The following is a 20,413-nucleotide window of genomic DNA, read 5'->3' on the forward strand; positions in this document are numbered from 1 at the left end:
ACTCCTGCTTTAGGCATGTAGCCATGACCTGAGGCCTCAAGTCTGTATTTTTTGGAGCTGTGCATCTAAAACGCTCCACAGAATCCACCAAAACAATAAAAGTTTACTAGTTCCGACCAGAAATACATCAAGCAAACACATCTGTTAGGCTACATTCCTTTTAAAGTTGCTGTTTGGATGTACTGTACATTTACATGCAAGTGTAGCCAGTAATTTCCTCACTACCTATTATTTGTTGGCGTTTTGGACCGTAGTTATCCCTTCTCCAAAGTGTCTCTGTAGGCTCCTCTGTGTGTTTTTGTGCACCCAGTGCTTCTTATGCGCAAGTGATCACTTGCCCATTATAGATACTGTATGAGCACGAGCCTCCTGCAATGTGCAGGCGGGAAGTTATGCCCTGCACACGCTGTGCTAGACATTATATGTTTTATGTTTTTGTCCAGTGGCGTTATGACAGCCATCATCTTTTGTTAAAGCAGCATTATTAAACCGTCAAACAGGGATATCTAAATTGGACTGGATACACAAACTATGTTCAGACATGGATACGAAGTACTGTAGCAGTTAATATCTGCCCTGTGTATGAATGTGTAGTTCTAGTGTCTAGTCTAGTTCAAGCTCTCAGTTATTCTTTTATTCATATCAACAGTTTAAGCTAATAAACTTAATATTTTGGAACCAAGACCTGATCCAGTATTTGGATCAAGAAGCTCCTGAAAAATACAGTGTGCCAGATTCATTTCAATTTCAATATGCCAGACACTTCATGAACATTTACTGTAGGTAGGTGAATATAAGTATCAGATCACAATTGGCAGATACTTGATATGAACTGGATCAGCATCAGGGCCAAAAAACTGGATTGGGACATCCCTAATATTTCTGCTTATAGTGTACATTGCAGATGCGTTCATTGACACAGAAACTGCATGACTGCATGTAGTTTTATGGAAATGTCTTAATCATAGAAGGGCAGATTCCTGAGGTTTCTGTAAATAGTCTCCATAAATGCATAATGTTTCAGACAGTAAAAATTCTGATCTGTTGTAAAAGACAGATCATGGTTTCACCCTGACCATTAAATTTCATTTCATTTATATGTTTTCCAACAATAATGTTTACATCCTAAAGAGGGTGTGAAGTATTTTGGTCTAAATGGCAGAGGTGTAGTCAGCCCTAGATTTGAGTGCTCTGGGCAGATGTGAGTGCAGAGCACATGCTGGTTGATTTGAAGAATAATATGCAACCACATGACTCAATCAGGATATCTCCTCCCTTCATCAGAATTTTGACACATCCACCATACTTTGCGGCTGTTTTCACATGCAAGTATTTAGAGACTGACAGATTTTTGTCATGGAGAGCATGTTTCAGGAAATCTCTGCATGTGTGCACACTTTGGAAAGTGGAACCAACCGTGTAAAGTTTTCAGTGAGGGTTTCCAGTAATTACTTTTTTTCCTGTCTCTCATTCATTTTCTTGCCCTACACAAAGTCTCGAATACTGTCCTGACAGCCATGTTGGTCAAATACAGCACATTTAAACACAGAAAAAAACCCTCTCCTGCTTTCCTAGCATGTTCTGATGAAGCAGTTTTGGCATCAACACACACGCAGAGAGAGAAAACCCAGTTTGGGGGGTGGGTGTTGAAGGGTCAAGCAATTATCTGATTATGAAAAACATTATATGTCAAAAAGAACAGCAACATGTAATTGGCTTGGTGTGTTAGGGCTGCAGTGGGCCAGATGTAGAAATGTGTGCGTGCCTCTCAATGTAATGGTTAACAGCTTGACCACATAGTCTGTAAGGCCTGCACCAGGAGGGCTCAAACAACAATAAAATCCAATGATAGCGTTAGTTAGTACCAGACAGTCCAATTTGATTGGTAAAATTCACACTCTAATGGGCTTATAAAGCATTTCTTGAGCCCAGAACAATGAGCTGGAGGGCTAGAGCAGTGCTAGGTCATGGACACCTAGCGATTCATAACATTCCCCCCTTCTGGGCATGCTTAGTTTCCTCCATATCCACCAGTTAGCCTCTGCAGCTCTGTTTAAAAGCCAATCGGGATGTTCCAAAGGTATTTAATAGTGGTGGAGGTCGGGGGGCTTTCTGGACCTCCCGCACTTAGGTTCAACTAGAGAGCCATGGCTTTTCTGTTTCTGTCTCTCTCACTTTCTTGCTTCCCAACCATACATACAAGTATAGAAAAGAAGCGCACCTTGCCCATTTGCTTCCCTTTCTGGTGAGGACAACACTGAGGGATAGAGAGCCCACACATAGGGAACACATTTAGCCAGGCAGCAGGCCAGAGCATTGCATTCCCATGAACCTGCTAGGGGAAAGAACTGCAGAGCACATTTTCCACATAAATATTCAGAATTGGATATGGCACATCCTCTCTTTTTCTTTGTCCTTTCTTTATTCCCTCTGTTTCTCACGTCTCATCCCCTTCACTCAAATCAGGCTTCCATGTTTTGACTGACCATGTTGGCTACAGTGGTCAAGAAAGGGGTAAAACAAAAGCAGAAGCTTTGGATTCATTTGATTTTGATTTGTATTGTGTCAAGAATTCAGACTTACATTTTATGCCTTATTCACAAAGGACAGCCAACTTTACCTCATGGTTCAGATATTTGCTGGTAGGCAGGAGGAGAGCATGTTCAACACCATGTGTTTTCTGTGTGTTTGTTTTTGTATATTTGAGCATGTGTCCACAGAACTGTCAGCAGTGACTTAAGGCCTAAGGACTTGTTCCGTTTTGTGTACGTGAATGTGCACAGGCCTTGATGCCTCTTGAGACATTGGTGTGTAGTCACATTTCCAGTTCTACTTTGAAGTTCTCAGAGTACTTTAACATATATAAGTCCTACTAATGACTCCTGAGTTCGAGGTCTCCAGAAACTGGACCATCAACACCTTGTATTGATGACTGTTTGTTATGGCTGTCACTCTTATGTGCATGATGTAATACTCTGTTTAATATTTGCTGCAAAACCAATTGGCCAAACATGAAGTGTAGCTAGTACTGTATTTCTCTGTGTGTGTGTGTCTCTGTTTCTGTGTTTGTAATAGTAATTTTGTGAAGCACCTGTGTGATCTCATTCTTTCTTTTCTCCAGTGGTGGTGATGGTGGCAGTGGTGGGATTATGGAGTGGGTGTTTGCTCCCTTTCAGCAGTCTCTTCACATGGCCACCTTCCTCCTTTGTCTTTTTATAGCCTCCTTCTGGGAGACGCTGCACTCTCCCCGAATGCAACACAAGCCAAAACACCTCTCAGTTCCTTCGCCAGAGCCCGTTACCCAGGGAATATGCTGTTCCTCCCCTACTTTTCAGCACACACCTTCTTTCATTGTCTTTTCAGCCTGGGCTGGACACAGATTTTCATTTTTGCAGCATGAGTGGGATGCTGTTATGAGTCAGTGGGACAAGTTTAACCTTATGTGTTCCTGAATTATTATAGTCACCTTTCAGTTACATTCTTGTCATCACCTTCATTTTGTGGTGGAAAGAATGTGGATCATCCTTTGCATTATGAAAACATTCTGACAGCTTTGCTTATTTCTCATAAAGCATGCTGGCAAATATGTTTTGTATACCAGTCTACCAAACATCATTTTAGTGTTGTCAGCTCCCCCCCCATCAATAGTGCCAGTACCAGTGGATTTCATTTTTTTTATTTTTTACATCTGTAGTACCAAACCTCACGATTCTACATTGATTTATAGCTTTCCAGACAGACTGGTTAGTTTTCACTCATTGCAATACACAGTGAGAATCAGATTGTAGAGACCTGAGACAGATAATCCATCACAGTGAAAAACTTGTGGCCTTTATTTTATATTATTTTGGCAATTCTAAATAGCTCTCTGTGGTAATGGAATTGTGAGTGAGGAGACTCCTCTTGGTAATTGTTGCACCAACATCCAGGTGTTTGAAAGATGCTCTATATGTTGGAGAGCATCACATTCAAATGCTGCATTGTCAGAACGTGGAAATAATGCTACCTTCAGAACAGAACAGTAAGCACATGAATTTAGTCAATACAAAGTACTGTAAATAATCCACACCAGAATTAACTTACTGCAGATATTGTATATCAGTATCAATGTGTATGTGGGCTGATCAGTAAGAAGCAATTACAGTAAAGAAATGCCAGATTTGGTATGAGGTGATTTAGAAACGGTGTGACCATTACATCATCTGTCCATCACAGAGCAATGACATGGATCCAGTATCACTGGAGCTGCATTACAAAGGTTGCTATTTGAAGAGCACCTCTGAAATCTAGGATGTTGGGTCACTCTTTAATGCACTGGCAAGGACTTTTTTTCACAGGTGACCCAATTATAACTGCACTGGTAACGCCATAGGAAAGTGAAATAATAAGTAATAATGCTCTATTTGTTCTTTATTGAAGTTTTTGCACTTAAGTGAATACTACTTTATTTTGCCACAGAATAAGCAGCTATTAAAAATCGATGTATAGGTGGTAAGTTTATTTTAACAAGAGCAAAATGAATATGACTGTCCAGAAGGTAGAAAATTAGTTCAAACAAAACAGTGATATGCTTTTGAAAGTGGTCAGCTTGCAGTAATATAAAATATACACTGTTAATGTGCCATAACAAGCAGAATGACCTCTATAGCCCATGGAGATCAAATCCTTAAAGTGTTTTTCTTTGTTTTCCACACAGACCTTGTTAGCCACATAAGTCATTACTTCGTTTTGGTGTTTCATGTGTCTACAGTTTAGATAACTTATTGCCCCTTTCTCTGTGTGCTGGAAACGTTGCACGCCTAGTCCATTCCTAACTGCTCTGGCCTTCTTCCTGTAGGCCTGTCTGTTCCTCACCCCACCCACCCTGCACCCCCGTGTGGCACCAGACATACAGGCATGCCACTGCACTGACATGGTCGTTTGTCTTCTGACCACCATGGCATATGGAGAGGGCTGGCACAGCACAGATGTCCACTAAGTGCTGATGAAGGGAGTGAGGAATGGATGGGCTTTGGCTGAGAGGATCTTTGCCGGTGCTGCTGGAGCCTGGTACTGCTCTGCCCTGCTGGTATTATTAGCTTTACTGTACTGAGGAGGGGGACAGAGAGGATATGTTTCCAGACATCTAGGAAAATGAGTGCATGTGTGTTTTCCTTTGCTCTCTCTCTCCCCAGTATAACTCTGTGCATCTGTACCTCTGTCTACTGTATAGTTCTTGTGTATATGTGTGTGCAGGCTTGTGAGTGCTGCGCAGCTTAGTGGGTGCCGTTTGGTTGAGTTTGAGTGCACTGAGGAGAAGGAGGGTGTGGATTAAAGCTGCAGGTAGAGCAGAGAGAGTCTGAAAAGAATAATTTGCAGCTTAAGGCCAATAGCTTCAAAGTCATGAATCCTCACGGGTGAGCCAGCCAGGCTCTGAACCTGTCAATGGTAACTTACTCCTTGGATAGCATGCCAAAGACTTCAATAATGACATCACCCAAGCTTGGGGGTAGGGGAGAAGAGCTGGGGTGGGGTAAGGCAGAGCTGAGAGACGGACCAGCTTTCAGGGGTGCAAGCGCGGCCCTTCGGAGCACTTTGAAGTCCCGCTTGACGAGGGCTTTGCAGATGCCTGATACCAGCCATGTTGTTCTCCTCACGGATTGGCCACAGAAGCCACCAGGGTGGCTTATCAGATTTACTGAGGCTTAGTGGTTGACGTTCAGAGGGCCGGTGTGTGATGAAGTGTGTGCGTAGGAAGGACCGGGTGAACAGGGAAAGGGTCATCTCTCTAACAATCCACTCGTCCCAGTTAATTTAAAGAGCACCCCAGGGTCCGACAGCGAAGAGGCAAGATTTTGCACCACCCCTTATCAGAGTCTATAGGACCTGAGCCTTGCAAAGCACATATGAAGCTTCTCACATGAAATTCACCCTTTATTCTTTTCATAATGCTATTGTGGTCATAGTCCTGAGGTGAAATTAAATTTGACAGAGCTGTATTTATCTCCTCATGTAGACCCACTGTATTTTATGCTATGGGCAGCATGATCAAATTCTGTATTGCCTAATACTGCAGTCTTTCTCTGTGTAATTGGTAAGATTACCACAAATTAATAGGATGTGGATATGTTGCCTTGAAATGCATTGTTCTTGGAAAAGAAAGTGTACACCACAGTCTTGTCTTGGTCAGATTTCCCAAGCTAAGGTTTCAGACTCACACTTCAAAGTCCTTCTAATAAGTGGAAAAACATTGCTAGCTCCTGTATGACATTAAAGAGTGCCATTTTTGTGTGTTGTTGTTGCATTATATTTCACAAGCCTCGCCTTCCAAATGTTAGCAACTCATTTTCACCTCCAGCACAAACAAACAGTAAAGTATCGTGTCTTGCAGCCAATATCAAAGGCAGCATTTGTTAACAATAAAATGCTGGTTTGAAATAGCTCCAACATGGATTTTTGTGCTCAAACACTGGCCAACATTTTTTTATACCACAGAAATTAAAATGGGGAGAAATGGCTAGGAGAATGAAGGAAATATATGAAGTGTTCAAGGGAATTGTCAGAGAACCTACAGCAAACAAAACATACTTCATTTTTATTTAATTACTCAATTACAAAGGCTTTTTTTTTCTTGCATCTTTTCAGTTGCTTTTCCATTTTGATCAGCACTGTGTTGTTTGGAGAACTTGGCCCCTATTAAAAGCATATCGAATCTGAGACTCGCTTAGCAGCTTCCGTAACAGATATGGAGAATCGATAAGAGCATTACAAGGCTGTGACAGAATGGCCCCCACCCCCACTCCTCTCATGTCAAAGGATGACTGTGTGACAGTGGGTCTCGCTCGCACTCCTGAGATCCTATCGAGGACAGATCACATTGTCATCTATCGAGTGGCGTAAGTGGCCATTAACCCTTTGGTGACACCTTGGCCAGAGCATGGTGACTGTCGAGGACATACAGTTAAACTCTTAAATAGATCCAGCCTGTGCATATAATATTAAATACACTTGACTGTTTTGTTTCTATTGAAAACAATTTTGACAGCAACTTTCTTGCCTCATTACTATCTGTCTCTCTAATGTCTCTGAGCTGCATTTTGCTCCTTCAGCATCAGTACCAGCTCCATGTAGTGGTAAAAACCTAAAGTTCTCCTTCAACTCATTGTCATGTTGTGTTTGAGAAAGAGAGAGGAAGAGTGGAATAGTACAAAGAAGATAAAAAAAAATTAGCCCTGGGGTTTGTTCAGGTTCAAGATGCATTGTGTCTTTTGGCAGCTTGTTGGGCAACATTGTTTGACGTTCTACTCCGAGTGCATTTGTGAGCCTTTGAGGACTTTATGGCTTGGTGTGACTCTGCCACCAATAGGTTCCAGATGACTCTGGTGTGGGAACCAGGGAATAGAGCGAGAGTGTAGAGAGGGAAGAAGCATAACCAGGTGTAACCCATTGTAATCTGGGATGTTCTCCATGGATATTCCAGTTAATATGGGTATGTATGTGTATGTGCACATGTGTGTATCTGATACTGGACAAAAAATAGGTAGGCAACTGTAGACACACACAAACACTTATAGGCTTTTATATGCAATCTTTCTTTGCTAACCACGCACTTCTCCACGCCTGCAAGCAGCCCCTGTACACACCCTCTGCCAAGGCACGGAGTTCATGATTTGAGTCGCATTGTTCAGCACATTTGCTGCTGGCACCAGCGAGGTCCAACATATGGCAGCACTCTGAGTCTTCAAGCCCAGCATTTGGACTCCGAACAGAACCTGCCAGCTCTACAGTGGACTACTGTAGGGGAAAATTGTCAGCAGGACCATTTAAGGTCCCAGACCACAAGCATTGATGAATGTCTGCATTTCTCTAGGTAATTACCTTCAATCCGGTGTCCATTTTTCCAGGAGGCCAGGAAGGAAAGCAACAAGCTTCGAAGAGCAATAGTACTTAAATGGTTTTAAATAATAGTCAAAATGACATAGGATGGAAGAGATGGAGCTGAGTCCAGTCAATGAGTTTTTAATTTAAGAAGATGGAAATTTGCATTGGCATAAAATTTACAGTGTTTGAGGACAACCTGAGTTTAATGTCAGTTGTTTAAGGTGACATGCAGGTTTTTGTACCAGTGTGGTCACGCCATGTAGCCGTAATATGAACAAAACAAGCAGTTCTTTAAAGCATTTTAAGTGATGTCTGCAGAAAACCAGGATCCACGTTTGTTTATTAATTATCCTAACACGGGTTCATTAAGCACATTTCTAGTTTAAAATGACAGCAAAACATTGTGTGAGAGTTGATATCTTTTGACATATTGACATAATTACTGTGCAGCTGTAAAATTCTGTTGTAAATGTTTGGTTTTATCAACAGCAGGTAGTCATGTGGTAGTACTCTAACTGGAGTGGTATGCGAGCCTATCCTATATTGTTTATCCTCTGTGTGCTCACAGTGTGCGACTAAACATTACTATTTCATCACATACAAAAGGATGATGACAAAGGGGCCTCACCTCTAAACCATCCACCTTCCACTAGCTTTTTTTCTGTTGAGAAACTAAAAGGACTGGAATGAAAAGAATTGCTCTTTTGTTTTTATATTATCCAAAGGAAAAACTTCTCCTGTATAAGACTTTTTATAGCAAAAATGTACCTGCTGTTCTCACGGGGCTGCTGCTGTTGTCGATAATCCCTTCCTCTTCAATCCATCATCTGCAAAATAAACACAGACCACCCCCAGCTGCGTCTGACTTAGAGGGGTGAGGGCCTGTTAACCTGCTGCACACAGGCCACTGGCTTGGGCTGCCGATTTCCCGCCTCTCTGTTTAGATTATTTCCTCGGAGGCGTGTGACTCTCCTGTGTCACTGATAAGAGCGTGGTAGGGTGGTGGCAAGAGGGTCAAACCACAACGGGTGTAAAAACTCAGGAAAATATTGGAAAATATTTTTATTCCCTGGAAAAAGTAGTTTCCCCCAAAACTTCTTCGCCATGGCACAAGGCTATTACACTGATAGAAATTCTTCTCCCCTCTCGACAGCCTGGCCCTGAGTACGCGAGGGGCCAGAGTCTTAGCCACATCTCAAGCTAATTTACAAAGATCCTGAATTATTCTCTTATCTTGGGCTTTAAAGGTTGTAAGGTTGATTAACAAGGCCCTGTCCTGTTTATCAGTTTGGGACTGGGTTTGGAAAATAGCCTGCGATAAGTGCACAGACCATTAAACATTCTATTTCCCCTAATATTTGTTGGCAACCATCTGCTTAACTGATCTCCCTTCACTTTAATTAAAAGGGATTCTCGTCTTGTTGGGGTCATTATGTGCTGGCGGACGCCAGGAGAGGGGTTTGTGATGAGTTCAGCGTTCCCACTGTCCCTGGGTTGCCAGAGGGCTTTTTTCATCCTCCCTTCCACCCTCTTCTCACTTAACCCCTTCCTGTCGTGCTGTACTTCCACCTTTTAAGAAGTTGACTAAGGAGTAAGTCCAACAATTCTAGAAGAGATACAGTATGTGGTGGTGAAAACTTTTCTCTTCACTAGGGAAGCACATAGATATTCACACCATCTCCCTCAGTGCTGAGGCATGAGACTCCCCCCCGTAATGGTTTGATTTGCCCAACACTAGTTGGATCGATGCGGCTGTTTACAGTTTCTCCCTCTCTCATCCCTTTTGTCTTTTTTTTAATTTAGTGTTCCCAAACCATGGACAGGGGTCTGAGTCTGTCTGCTGTGCTTGCATCTTCGCCCTCCTCCCCACTCTCCATCACTGTCCATTGATGTTTTACTCCTCTCTTTCTTTTCTCCTCTTCCTCTCTCCTTCCTTGGTTGGTCTTGGAAAAAGACCTGCATGCCTCCACACTTCTGGACAAGACTGATGGCTCGTCAATAGCATTAGCCAGCATTGCAGGCCTCACTGGTGTAGAACCAAATCAATAAGGCCCAGTAAAAAGTCTTATATGTGTACATGGTCCATTCCAGCCAAGGCTCATGTTACCACCGATGAGTTTTTATAAGAATCCAGGAGTCACCATCTGCCTATTTTACTCCTTTTAATTCCACATTTTCTCAGCAAATCACTAGCATTAATAAGTGCCTCTGCTCACAGTAATCCACTCTCTTTTAGTATAATTATGCATTGCACCCTTCAAAAAATTTGAAAAAGGGGTCTCTGTTCATTGTTAACTGGGTTAAAGCAGTGACATATAAAATCTTTTCCGCTCCTTCCCTCTAAATTCTGGTAATTTACCTTCTAATTATAGTGTGCAATTACAATCAATTAGACCACATCGAAGATGCAGCAACTGGGTGATGAGTGGGTATATATGTGTGTGAGTAGATTTAAAAAAAATAAAGTATATTTTAAAATTTATGGAAGACAGAAAAAAATCTGACAATCACATTTAAAGCAGCTCTAACTAAAGGGCACTGCACACAGGCAGCATGTAATGCCTGCATCCATTATTTTTAATGAAAGCCCACACACCAGTGGTGAACTGATGCGCGTCAATGCTTCAGGATACTCTGTTGTCCTATTTTCTTTGTGTTGACTTGCATCAAAAGCATATAATACTTAAGTACTCACCCATTTTGGTAGTCCCTCACTGAATTCGTGCCACTCCCGGGGTGTGTTACGGGAGCCATTAACGTTTGCCCTCTACCATTTGACCATTAGAGAGAGAGAGAGAGAGAGAGAGAGAGAGAGAGAGAGAGAGAACAAAAACAAACTAAAGCAGTAACCCCTCCTCAAGCCACAACTGCGTGAAGTTTTAGTCTTTTGGATGTTTTAATGCTGTCTGACATACCAAACCAATGTTGGGTTTGCATCATTCTTTTCCGCAGTCTTTCTGTACTACAGAGCACGGCCTCTTGGGTCGCTCTGATCCTGAGTTGTACCTACACAGGGAACCTTCATGGTCCATCTTTAAAATGAGCCATACTGGTTTGAAAAATACGTCTTATAACCTCGGATCAGCAGGGACGTGGAAGAAGTGCAATGTGGATTTTAACAGCAGTGGCCACAGAGGGCAAAAATAAACACAAGGCCTGAAGGTAGAAGTGTGGGGTGGGGGGGTTAGTACAGCAGGGAGAAAACACTTCTAGACAACTTTTTACTTGATTTACCCAAATTTGTGCTAAATCTTGGTTAATGCAGCTTTAAGAATTTTGAGCGTATACATCTCCCCTAGAGAATGATTTTTTATCTCTATGACTTGCACATACTGACTGATCTGTCTTCACTGACAGCTTCTTATGGAAACATGCTATCTTCTTGAGCCTTGAGAGATTCACACGCTGAGGTGTTGCAGAGTACTGTCTGGTTGATATTACTGTAGATCATTCTTCTGTCACTGACTGGTATAGGTCGTTGAAATAGCTTACAGATTCAAAAAGGTTTTTCTAAAATTGAACCATATTTGTGTCTTTGGCCTGTAGTTATCTCTGGTGGCAGATAGCCCTTCCTCACCTTGACACTTTCATAATGGGTACAGCAGATACAGTAATTCTTCCCAGCTAAACTTGCAGGTCAGTTTTCTTTCTCTCTTCCTTTTTGTGGGTTCTTTGTTTCTCAATTGCATTAAAAATTCTAATTTGCATAAAAAAATACTTAGACTATGGTAATTAAACACTGAAATAATATATTATTATTGTATTATACTATTGCTAGGGCTTCAGTAGCTAAGGGCATGACAGTAGCTGATTTTAGCCGCTCCAAGTGGTTCTGTCTGTGCAGGATTCTCAGGAAAATAATTCCATAATAACAAAGTAAATATTAAATGAATTACATATGTAAATAGTGTGTGTTGAGGACGCACACTTACAGTTTGCTTCCTTCCACGGTGAAACAAGTCTGAGTCTGCTGAACTACAGTGTAGACACTTGCAGCTGAAATGCTTTTCAGGCATTATTGACTTCAATTTAAATTTATAAAATAACCTTTGGAACATGTAGCCATGCCTCAGTGTTGTGTGTTTCACTGCTGCTTGTGGCTGGAAATGAGAACCGTGTCCTATTTATTTGCCCTACATACTGTGTTTGCCAGTAAATATGAAGGTGAATGCAAAGTACTGTAGTGATTTGTCTTTTTCTGTGAAGGACTTTCTGCACAGGTTTGCAGTGCTTCAAAAACCAGTCTCATACTACACCAAGCAAATTCCAATTTGCTTAGCAGCTTTTGAAGCGTATTCCTTAAACATAACACTGGAACTCTGTTTAAAAAAGATGCAGCACGCCTTTCACAGATGCAAACACTTCTGTGGACTAATTGTGGCAAATTAATTACTAATCCTGTAGCTCTCGTAAGGTCAGACAGGCAGAACAGTGGATGGACTGATGGGCATCCATTCAACTTCTCCACCCTTTCCAGTTAAGACACAATAAGGTTCACTTTGGATGACTGTCTCCCTCTCTCTGTTTGTCTGTATGTCTTCTCCCATAGCAAAGAGCTCTGCCTCTTAAAGGTCAGCAGAGGGCCATTGTATTTGTCAGGCAAACGATGGCCTGCCATCAGAAACATGCCCCCACCGCCCCTGGTGGGAGACTGTCACCAAGGAAGGGAGTGTGTGTGTGTGTGTGTGCGTGTGTGCATGTTTTGGACAGGTGGCTGATGATAGCCTTCAGGATCGAGGGAGTATCTCTTACTAACCCTGCATATAATCAATACCATCCAGTGCTGTTATTCTGAAACGTGTGTGTGCGTGTGCGTGCTGTGCAGTTATCAACAATGACGGGGATCAAGGAAACTGGTGGGTGACAAAGAGGAATGGTGTCTAATTCAAGGTCAGTGAGACCTGTGTCACTCCTTCTCTTTCACAGAGGGGAGGGAGGAGGCATTATGTTCCTGTTGGTTACCAGAGCAAACATGACATCCCTCCTGGAGCTCGTATCAATTTGTAAATTGACCCCCAGTCACTGTGAGTAATGTCAGCTCAGGTCACTTTTGCAAAATGACCCTGCATTTGTCTTGTTGCCATTAGTTTCTGTCTTCGGTGTTGCTCCATTGCTAAACAAACTTTTCTTTAAAGGTTGTTATCATTCATTGATGTTGCTACACATAATTACATGTGGAGTCAACACACAGAACTCTCATAGAGGAATGAAAAAGTGGTTTCATTTCAAAAATAATTTCTGGTGTTCAATATATTATGTGTTTGTTTTAGTAAAAAAAGATGCCTATTTAATACATTTAATAATCCCCCCCAAACATAGTGTTTCATGAGTGCATAGAATTTAATTTCATCATATGATCAGACAAAAGTACTGTCATCTTTCTAATTTACTACAACCAGCAGTACCTTCTCCTCATGCCAGTACATCTTTTTAATAACTCTGTTAATCTAATCGTCCACTAATTGGTCAAGATAGCCTTTTCCCTAATGATTTTTATCGTAGAGTAATTAAAGAGCTGAATAAAACCTGCTGCAATCACAGTGTCTTGTTAAAATAGCTTGATGGACACGTTGTTTCGGGGCTCTGTATTTTTTTTTCTACATTATAAAAAAAACGTGTCTATCAAGCTGCTGTACTTCATTTGAATAGCATTTCAAAATAATCTGTGATTATTATTAAGTGCAGGTTTGTCACATCTGAATAAAATGCGATGACAAAATGCCAGTGACTGATAAATCTTTAATATAAAAATTGTACAAGAATTCTGATACAAATTACAAGAGGTATTTGGACAAAATATGAATAAAATTCCATTTACATCCCAAAACCCTTATGCATTTTATGCAAAATCATAGACAGTTATGATACAGAAACAAATTCAAGAAAGGCAAAAAGAAAGAAAGGGACAAAAGAACAAGAGTCTTTTAAAAAGAGGACCACTTTTTACCTCCTGTCTGCAAAAGGGAAACACCTGTTTAGGTAACATACAGTATTCATGAGGCTTCCAAATCACCATTTTGACACCAAAGTAATACAAGCTCCTCAGCTTTGTTTGTTCTTTGCAGTCCGACTATGTAGCCATGCAACGCTGTCGAGAGCCGGTGCCGCAACACAGACATTTTAAGACACAAATGCAGTGAATACACAAAACACAAGTCAAAACAAAAATCTAAATTCACCAGGTCTTCAAGCTTATTTATACTTTAAGACTGTAAAATATGGTTGGCACAATGGAAAACATTTTATGAATTTACAGTATGTTTTCAGGATCATTGATATTTCACAGGTTCCAGTTCAAATTAATGAGGGTACTTTTAGAACATGATGGATGACACTGAAGCATCTATACAAACACAAGGATTTTTTATCTATCTGCATATTTCTTATGATGTCCCATCAAGCATTTCAATCCCACTTTGTTCCATGAGCTACATTACCTGGACAGTGTGCATGCAGTGTCACCTCCCATTCTCTCCACTTATGCTCATTCACTCACTCAGTGACATGAACAAAATGGACAGTGATTTACAGGTCAGCCAGTTCAGCCGTTTGCCACTTCTTTCTCCCTCTGTGCTCCATGTAGAATTACAGAATAATTGATGCCTGATGCAGTCTAATCAAATATTAAAGATTCAGTCGAGTGGTCTGGCACAGTGAGGTGCTCTAAGAGACGTGCTCCTGCAGTGTCACACCTCGGGCGCTACAGTAGGTAGTAGACTGCACCTGGGCCCACGTGGTTGGAAAAATAAGAGAAATAAAGATTGAATTGGTGCTTCTTTATCAAAGGATAACAGAGCGTAGGGGATACTGGTGGAAAGGGGTGACCTGCTCTCTAGCAGGCAATCAACAAGAAGCTGGCGAGGCGTCCTGGTGAGGCCTGGCCCTGCTGATATTTTTTTCTCCCCAGCACTAAGTGGCTGCCGCAAGGCTCCAGCCAGACCTCTTCCTAAGCCCAGTTCCTTGCCTCCATCTGTCCCTTCTCTCTCTCTCTAGCCGTTTATACAAGGCGTGAATTTTTCACCAGTTTCCCCCCTCGTTAAGGTACAGTGCCAGCATTGTGGGGGGTGGGGGAGTCAACGTTAACCCTCCAAAATGCCACCGGAGAGGAAGTATTTTTGCCAAGATGCGTTCACCTCGCCTCCTGTATAAATGGAATGAGGGTTGTGGGCAGAGGGGTCTGAAGTTTTGAAGCAGTGTTGATCCCGTGACTGCAGGATAAGGGGTATACTGGTGGATGGATGAATGTTTTTGTGACAAGCTGCCGGTGGATTTAAATTTGTTCACAAAAAACTGAATTCGTGACCATAATCATTAATGCATTGTACATTATGCACAACAACTTTGAGTCCGAATCATGTTGTAAATGTTGTGTCCAAGCAAAAGCACATTCCTACTCTGTTCATCTGCCACTGGTGATATGGTGGCAGCAACGTTACCAGTATGCTTTGTGTTTCCGATGCATGGTTATAGAGTGCCATAGGGATGATGATTTTTTTGAAGGCCAACCTGGAAATTGGCATCACCCTGGTTCCCTCAACATTTTTTGAAGCCCAAATACGATCACCAGAAGTAAAAAGCTGTTAGGCTATAAACAAACTACACCACAGTCTCATAGCTTCAGCGTCCCCACCACGACTTTCAACTTGTAATGTGATTTATAGCACTTAAGTATCTCTTCTACAAAATCCTTTCCTCTTAGCGTGACCTGATCTAGCTACTGGTTATTGCTGTATCAGTTAGTTAGAATAGGTTGCAAGTGCATGAGTTTAAAATTAACAAGTCTGTAAAGGTGGACTAGTGAGTAGATGAGTCTCCATGATGATGTGTAAAAGTCCAGACAGCCTCTATTTTCGTTTGGACACTTGTTAGCAACCACCTTTTTAAGACATGTCAAAGTATTGAAATCATGAGTGGGATATTTACTATTGTATTTTATTTCATAGAACAAAATTGCAGGCATCTAACACAAAACCCATTCAAAAAACCCACAAACTTCAGGGTGAGGTGCCAGTTCAGTTCCAGGTTTTAGGACTCATTACTGTGATACTCTGTAGTTTAGGCTGTCACATTAAACGTCATACCTCTAATACAAGGTTTTCGGTCTCTGTGTAAAAAGAACACAGGAGTTATAGTTTGCCGGCATTACTGGGTTTAGTGTAAAAGGGGCTTAAATCAAAATAGCCACATTGAAGAAGGGTCAAAGCGCCTGCACTTTGTTGCAACCGCTCTATAAAAAGGGCCTTTTCTCTCACCGTCCATCTTTGCTTATGCTGGAGTCGGTTGCATGTTTTCTCAGCTCTGTTTCCAGCCTCCTCCAGCTCCTAGCTCAGCTGGCAGGACTCAACAGGAGCCCATACGCAGTGGGAGAAGGGTGTTGAAAGAAAATATCATCTGTGCTACTCGGTTGTCTGTGCGGCGCACACAAGTACCTACATGTAGATAGAGAGGCAATGCACTGCGGCTGCCGAATGAGACAACAAAGAACGGGACTTAAGGAATGTGTAAAGTCTGAAAACGTTGATTTTCTCAACTCAAGAAGGGCAACAGCACATTTATATGAAGATAACCTTTGATATGTTAGGTGCATACAGCTCTCTTAATTCTAGAGAGTTCAGTTCCATTTGTGAGGTTACCAGCCTTGTTAATACATTTTCTTCGTTTAATCACTGTCCTCTTAGGTAAATGTCTCATCATTAGCTGTTTAACATGCTGAAATATTTAAAGTGAAATAATTTGTGAACTTTGCCTCACTCAGTACTAGCTCGCACCATTTTCCATAATCGAATCTTAGCTTTCTAAATAGGGGCAGATGCTGTAATGTTGATGCAAGATGGAGTGTTTCATTTCCTGTGGTGAGAATACTCTGTTTTTCTCTGCTCCTGTCTCCTCCAGTGCTAGAGGTTAACAAGTCATCTAGTTCCTGTCATCCTTCTGGCCATTAAGTAGAGTGTGTGCCACTCTCCTCTGTGTGCATGTGTGTGTTTATATGGTTGTGTGTTAGAGAGACTGCTGTCAGCGGGGTTCCTGGAGTGGCACTTTTTTATTTCTGCCAGAGTGAGGTCTGAAGGAATTGAATGAGTGAATGAGGCAGCAAGCGCCTCAGTGAAACTCACTCCTGGGAGAAGGCAGGGGTTCCTGTACTCAATATTCCCTTCACTTGGGATAAACAGGCAATTACCCATCCCTTCTTCCTATGCCACGGCCGTCTGGTGAACTTAAGCATACACTATTAGTGTGTGTCCCTGTAGGACCTGCGCTGTGGGGTGTAGAGGTGGTAAGTGAGTGGCGGGTTGAAGAAATGGGTAAGGCGGTTGTTAAATGACTCTCGTCTGACAGTCATAAAGAAAAACAGAATGAGAGAAAGGAGCTGAATTGAATTGAATTACCAGTGAACCCGAATAAGAATAAGCACACATTGAAATTGGACGGATGAATTGAATTCAGCTAAATTGAACGAGTCAAATTGAATTGTTCAGAGCACACGCTCTCTTTTTCTCTTTCTGTCTGTGTCACAGTCTTGTCAGCAACATTGGTGTCAGGCAGTGTAACGAAGTGACAAGTGAATTATTAGACAGAAGGAGCTGGAAAGGCAGGGACGCCTCCAGGTAATGGAGAAGCAGCACATTTTTAATGATCCTTGCTGTCATCCTTTCCTCCCTAGTCAGCCCTCCACCTCCGCAACCTTTCCATCAGCCTCAGCTGTCTGTCTCACTGTCTTTATCTCAGAGAAGAGAGGACTGAAAACTGCATGTGTCATATACATGGAGTCTTAAAAAAAGACATGAAATATTTCCCTAGAATAGGTCATGTCTATATTGCAAAATGGCTTAAGTATGAAACAAATGGAACTCAGCACTGTTATGGTTGTAAGATGTTGTGAATACTGTACAGTACACCACATAGCACTGCATATTTTTCCCTCTGTGTGTAGCACCAGTCAATAAGAGAAGATCTCCTTGTATAGTAACATATGGCATTGCTAATACATCCAGAAACAAGTCAAACTGAGGAACAATCTCTATTTTTCGTTTTGTTTTTTTTACAAAAAATATTCTTAAGCTGGACAGAAACATCTCCATGAAGATAGATCACCCACCAATAAATACCCCTACCCCCTGGCTACTCTGCCTAGTAACTGGAAATATTTGTACCGTAAGACAGTCATGGACATGTAAAAATGGCTGCAACCAACAGCCAGGAAAATGGCAACATTTTTTTATAGAGCACATTTGTAACTGACACTCAGCAATGGAGAGCGATACTGAAAATATCATAGCAAAAGATTTAAGACTCAAGTGCATGATGTTAATTCAATGGGGCATGGTTTAAGCACAGTGTCACACAGAAAGAGCTTTTCTTAACACTTTTGTTTTGGTCACAGTTGAAGAACTATTCCGATCATTTTTTTCTCCAGTTTCATACCTATGGGACAGTCATGCTTCATTAAGACGCCTTATGGGAGAACAAACGAGTTATTGCTTTGATAACTTTGACCAATTCAAAGTAATGTCGGACCCTAGTAAACAGCTGGTAATCGTACACAAGACTTAATGTTTAACTGATTTGTGTTTGTAAAACAGCAGTTTATATTCAGTCACACCTGATTTGTGCTGAAACAAGACACTGGAGACACTTTCTCAATATGTTTTTTTTTTTGAGAGAGAGAGGGGGGAAGTATCTCAGATTTTCTTGAGGGATGTTTTCTGTTTTGAAACTTTTTTGAAACTGTGCACGTGCAAAAAGAAACTGGCACAAGTATGTTAAAAGTACTGTCATTTCCTTTGACACTTCTAGCTATCAATAACCCCAAACAACATCTAAACTCACCATTGCAAAAGACCTCATTATAATATTACACATCCCCTTGAAGTGCAAAAACCGAATTGGCATACTAAAGCTCATAAACATAACAGACAAAAAAAAAAAATCAATAGAAATACAGAGAATGTTATCAGTGTAGGAGCCTAAAAAGCATGCCGGCAACCTCTGAATATCTAACAAGTAGATTAAAACAAGTCACATGGTGTTCTTTTTTCCCCTAAGACTCAGTTTAAAACGTGTCTTTGAAGCTAACATAAATGAGCCAAGCTAGTGAGATGCTACCTCTTTCTTGCCTATATCTGGAAGTATTGTACTGGACTGTAACATAAAACCATAAAAAAGAGAAAAAAAGCAAACAGCCATCAACACAACTCTTACACCGAAAGCCTCTTGGAACATTATTTACAAATGAAGCTGTCATGCTTTTGTAAGGGGGTTCATTTAAAAGCAATCATTGCACAAATACAACAAGAAGATTTTCTTTTTTTCCCCAATACTATCATTTCTGCAGGCAAAGTTACAAATAAGAGTTTGAATAGATTCTTTAGAGACAGACATAAAAACGAACTGGGGAGAAGGTTGAAAGGAAATGGAGGGCCTTATATAAAAAAAACAACTGGAGTTGTGTTATAAAGCAAACTCCATGCTCAATCATGTCATCCTGTTCTTCCAAAGAAAGAAAAGTTAAATGTCACAATAATAAACAGTTTTTAGAGTCAATGAATTTTACAGAGGGACACAGAAACATCTTGTAGTGACTTACAGAGGATGGGCAGGAGGCACACAAGCATTTAGCTTGCATTTGATGGCCCTGGGCTGGGGTTAAAAGCTAATTTGAGGAGGAATAAGGGTGAGGAATGAAGGGAGGAGTGAGCAGACTGACAGGAGGGTAAAGTAGCAAGTCGGTATTCAGTCTATTGTAACAAAGGGCATGTTTTTATGGAGGTTGGGGTTCTGAGAGTGTCGGTTACGGCTGCGCACAGAGCTGAATACCATGTTGCAACTAGGAATTTTGCATTTGTGCATCTCACGCAGGTGCACAGTCTTGTAGTGCACACGCAGGGTCCCTTTGTTGCTGTACATTTTGCGGCAGATGCTGCAGAGAATTCCATTGCTGCCACCGTTACTGCCCCCGGTGGACGAAAGGAGGAATGGTGAGGAGTAAGAATCCAACCCCTCACCATGTCCTTCTCCTCTTAGTTCTCCAGTCTCATCCCGATGGCCCCGTTGAGCTCGCCCCTCGACACGTTGGGAGCAGTCCTCCCCATCACTGTTGCCCTCCTCCTCATCCTCTTGTCCCTCCTCCTCCTCCAGGTCATCCAATAGGATGCCTTCATCGCTGACCTCATCTGACTCGTGTGAGGAGTGGACACTGCTGCTGGATTGAACACTGGATGTGGTACTCAGGTCCAACACCATATAGTCTTCTGGTTGACTCCGAGAGAAGCCGTTGATGTAGTGATTTTTAAGGTCTTGGTTGAAAGGGTGGTGGGGATACTCATGGCTCATGGGGGATTGAGCATCGTGGTTCAGACCGGTGGGCCCGAGGCTGGCGCCTCCAATGCCCATTCCAGCGATAGGGTCCAAGCCCATGTGGTGCCCAGCATAGATCTTGGCCAGTAACTCGGCTCGCAGGTCCTTGGGCAGTGGCATGAGTTGGGGGTCCAGGACAATGTCGTCCAGCTCTTTGGTCAGCAGTTTCCGGTGCAGGTTGATGTTGGAGCTGTGCCTA

General features: G+C 41.9%; 1 protein-coding gene and 1 long non-coding RNA gene across 2 annotated transcripts in view; one reads left to right on the forward strand and one right to left on the reverse strand.

Annotated features, from left to right (window-relative positions):
- The window catches only part of LOC109955513 (uncharacterized), a 142,031-nt gene that overhangs the window by 64,701 nt on the left and 56,917 nt on the right, over positions 1-20,413 (forward strand). The window lies entirely within an intron of this gene.
- Positions 13,642-20,413, reverse strand: part of bnc2 (basonuclin zinc finger protein 2) — a 166,577-nt gene continuing 159,805 nt past the window's right edge. Inside the window, 1 exon segment of the mRNA XM_020591748.1 lies at positions 13,642-20,410. Coding sequence (XP_020447404.1) covers positions 19,591-20,410 — 820 coding nt within the window. The 3' untranslated portion in view covers positions 13,642-19,590.

The sequence above is a fragment of the Monopterus albus genome, unplaced genomic scaffold (genome assembly GCF_001952655.1).
Source record: "Monopterus albus unplaced genomic scaffold, M_albus_1.0 scaffold15.1, whole genome shotgun sequence".
Taxonomy (NCBI): Eukaryota; Metazoa; Chordata; class Actinopteri; order Synbranchiformes; family Synbranchidae; genus Monopterus; species Monopterus albus.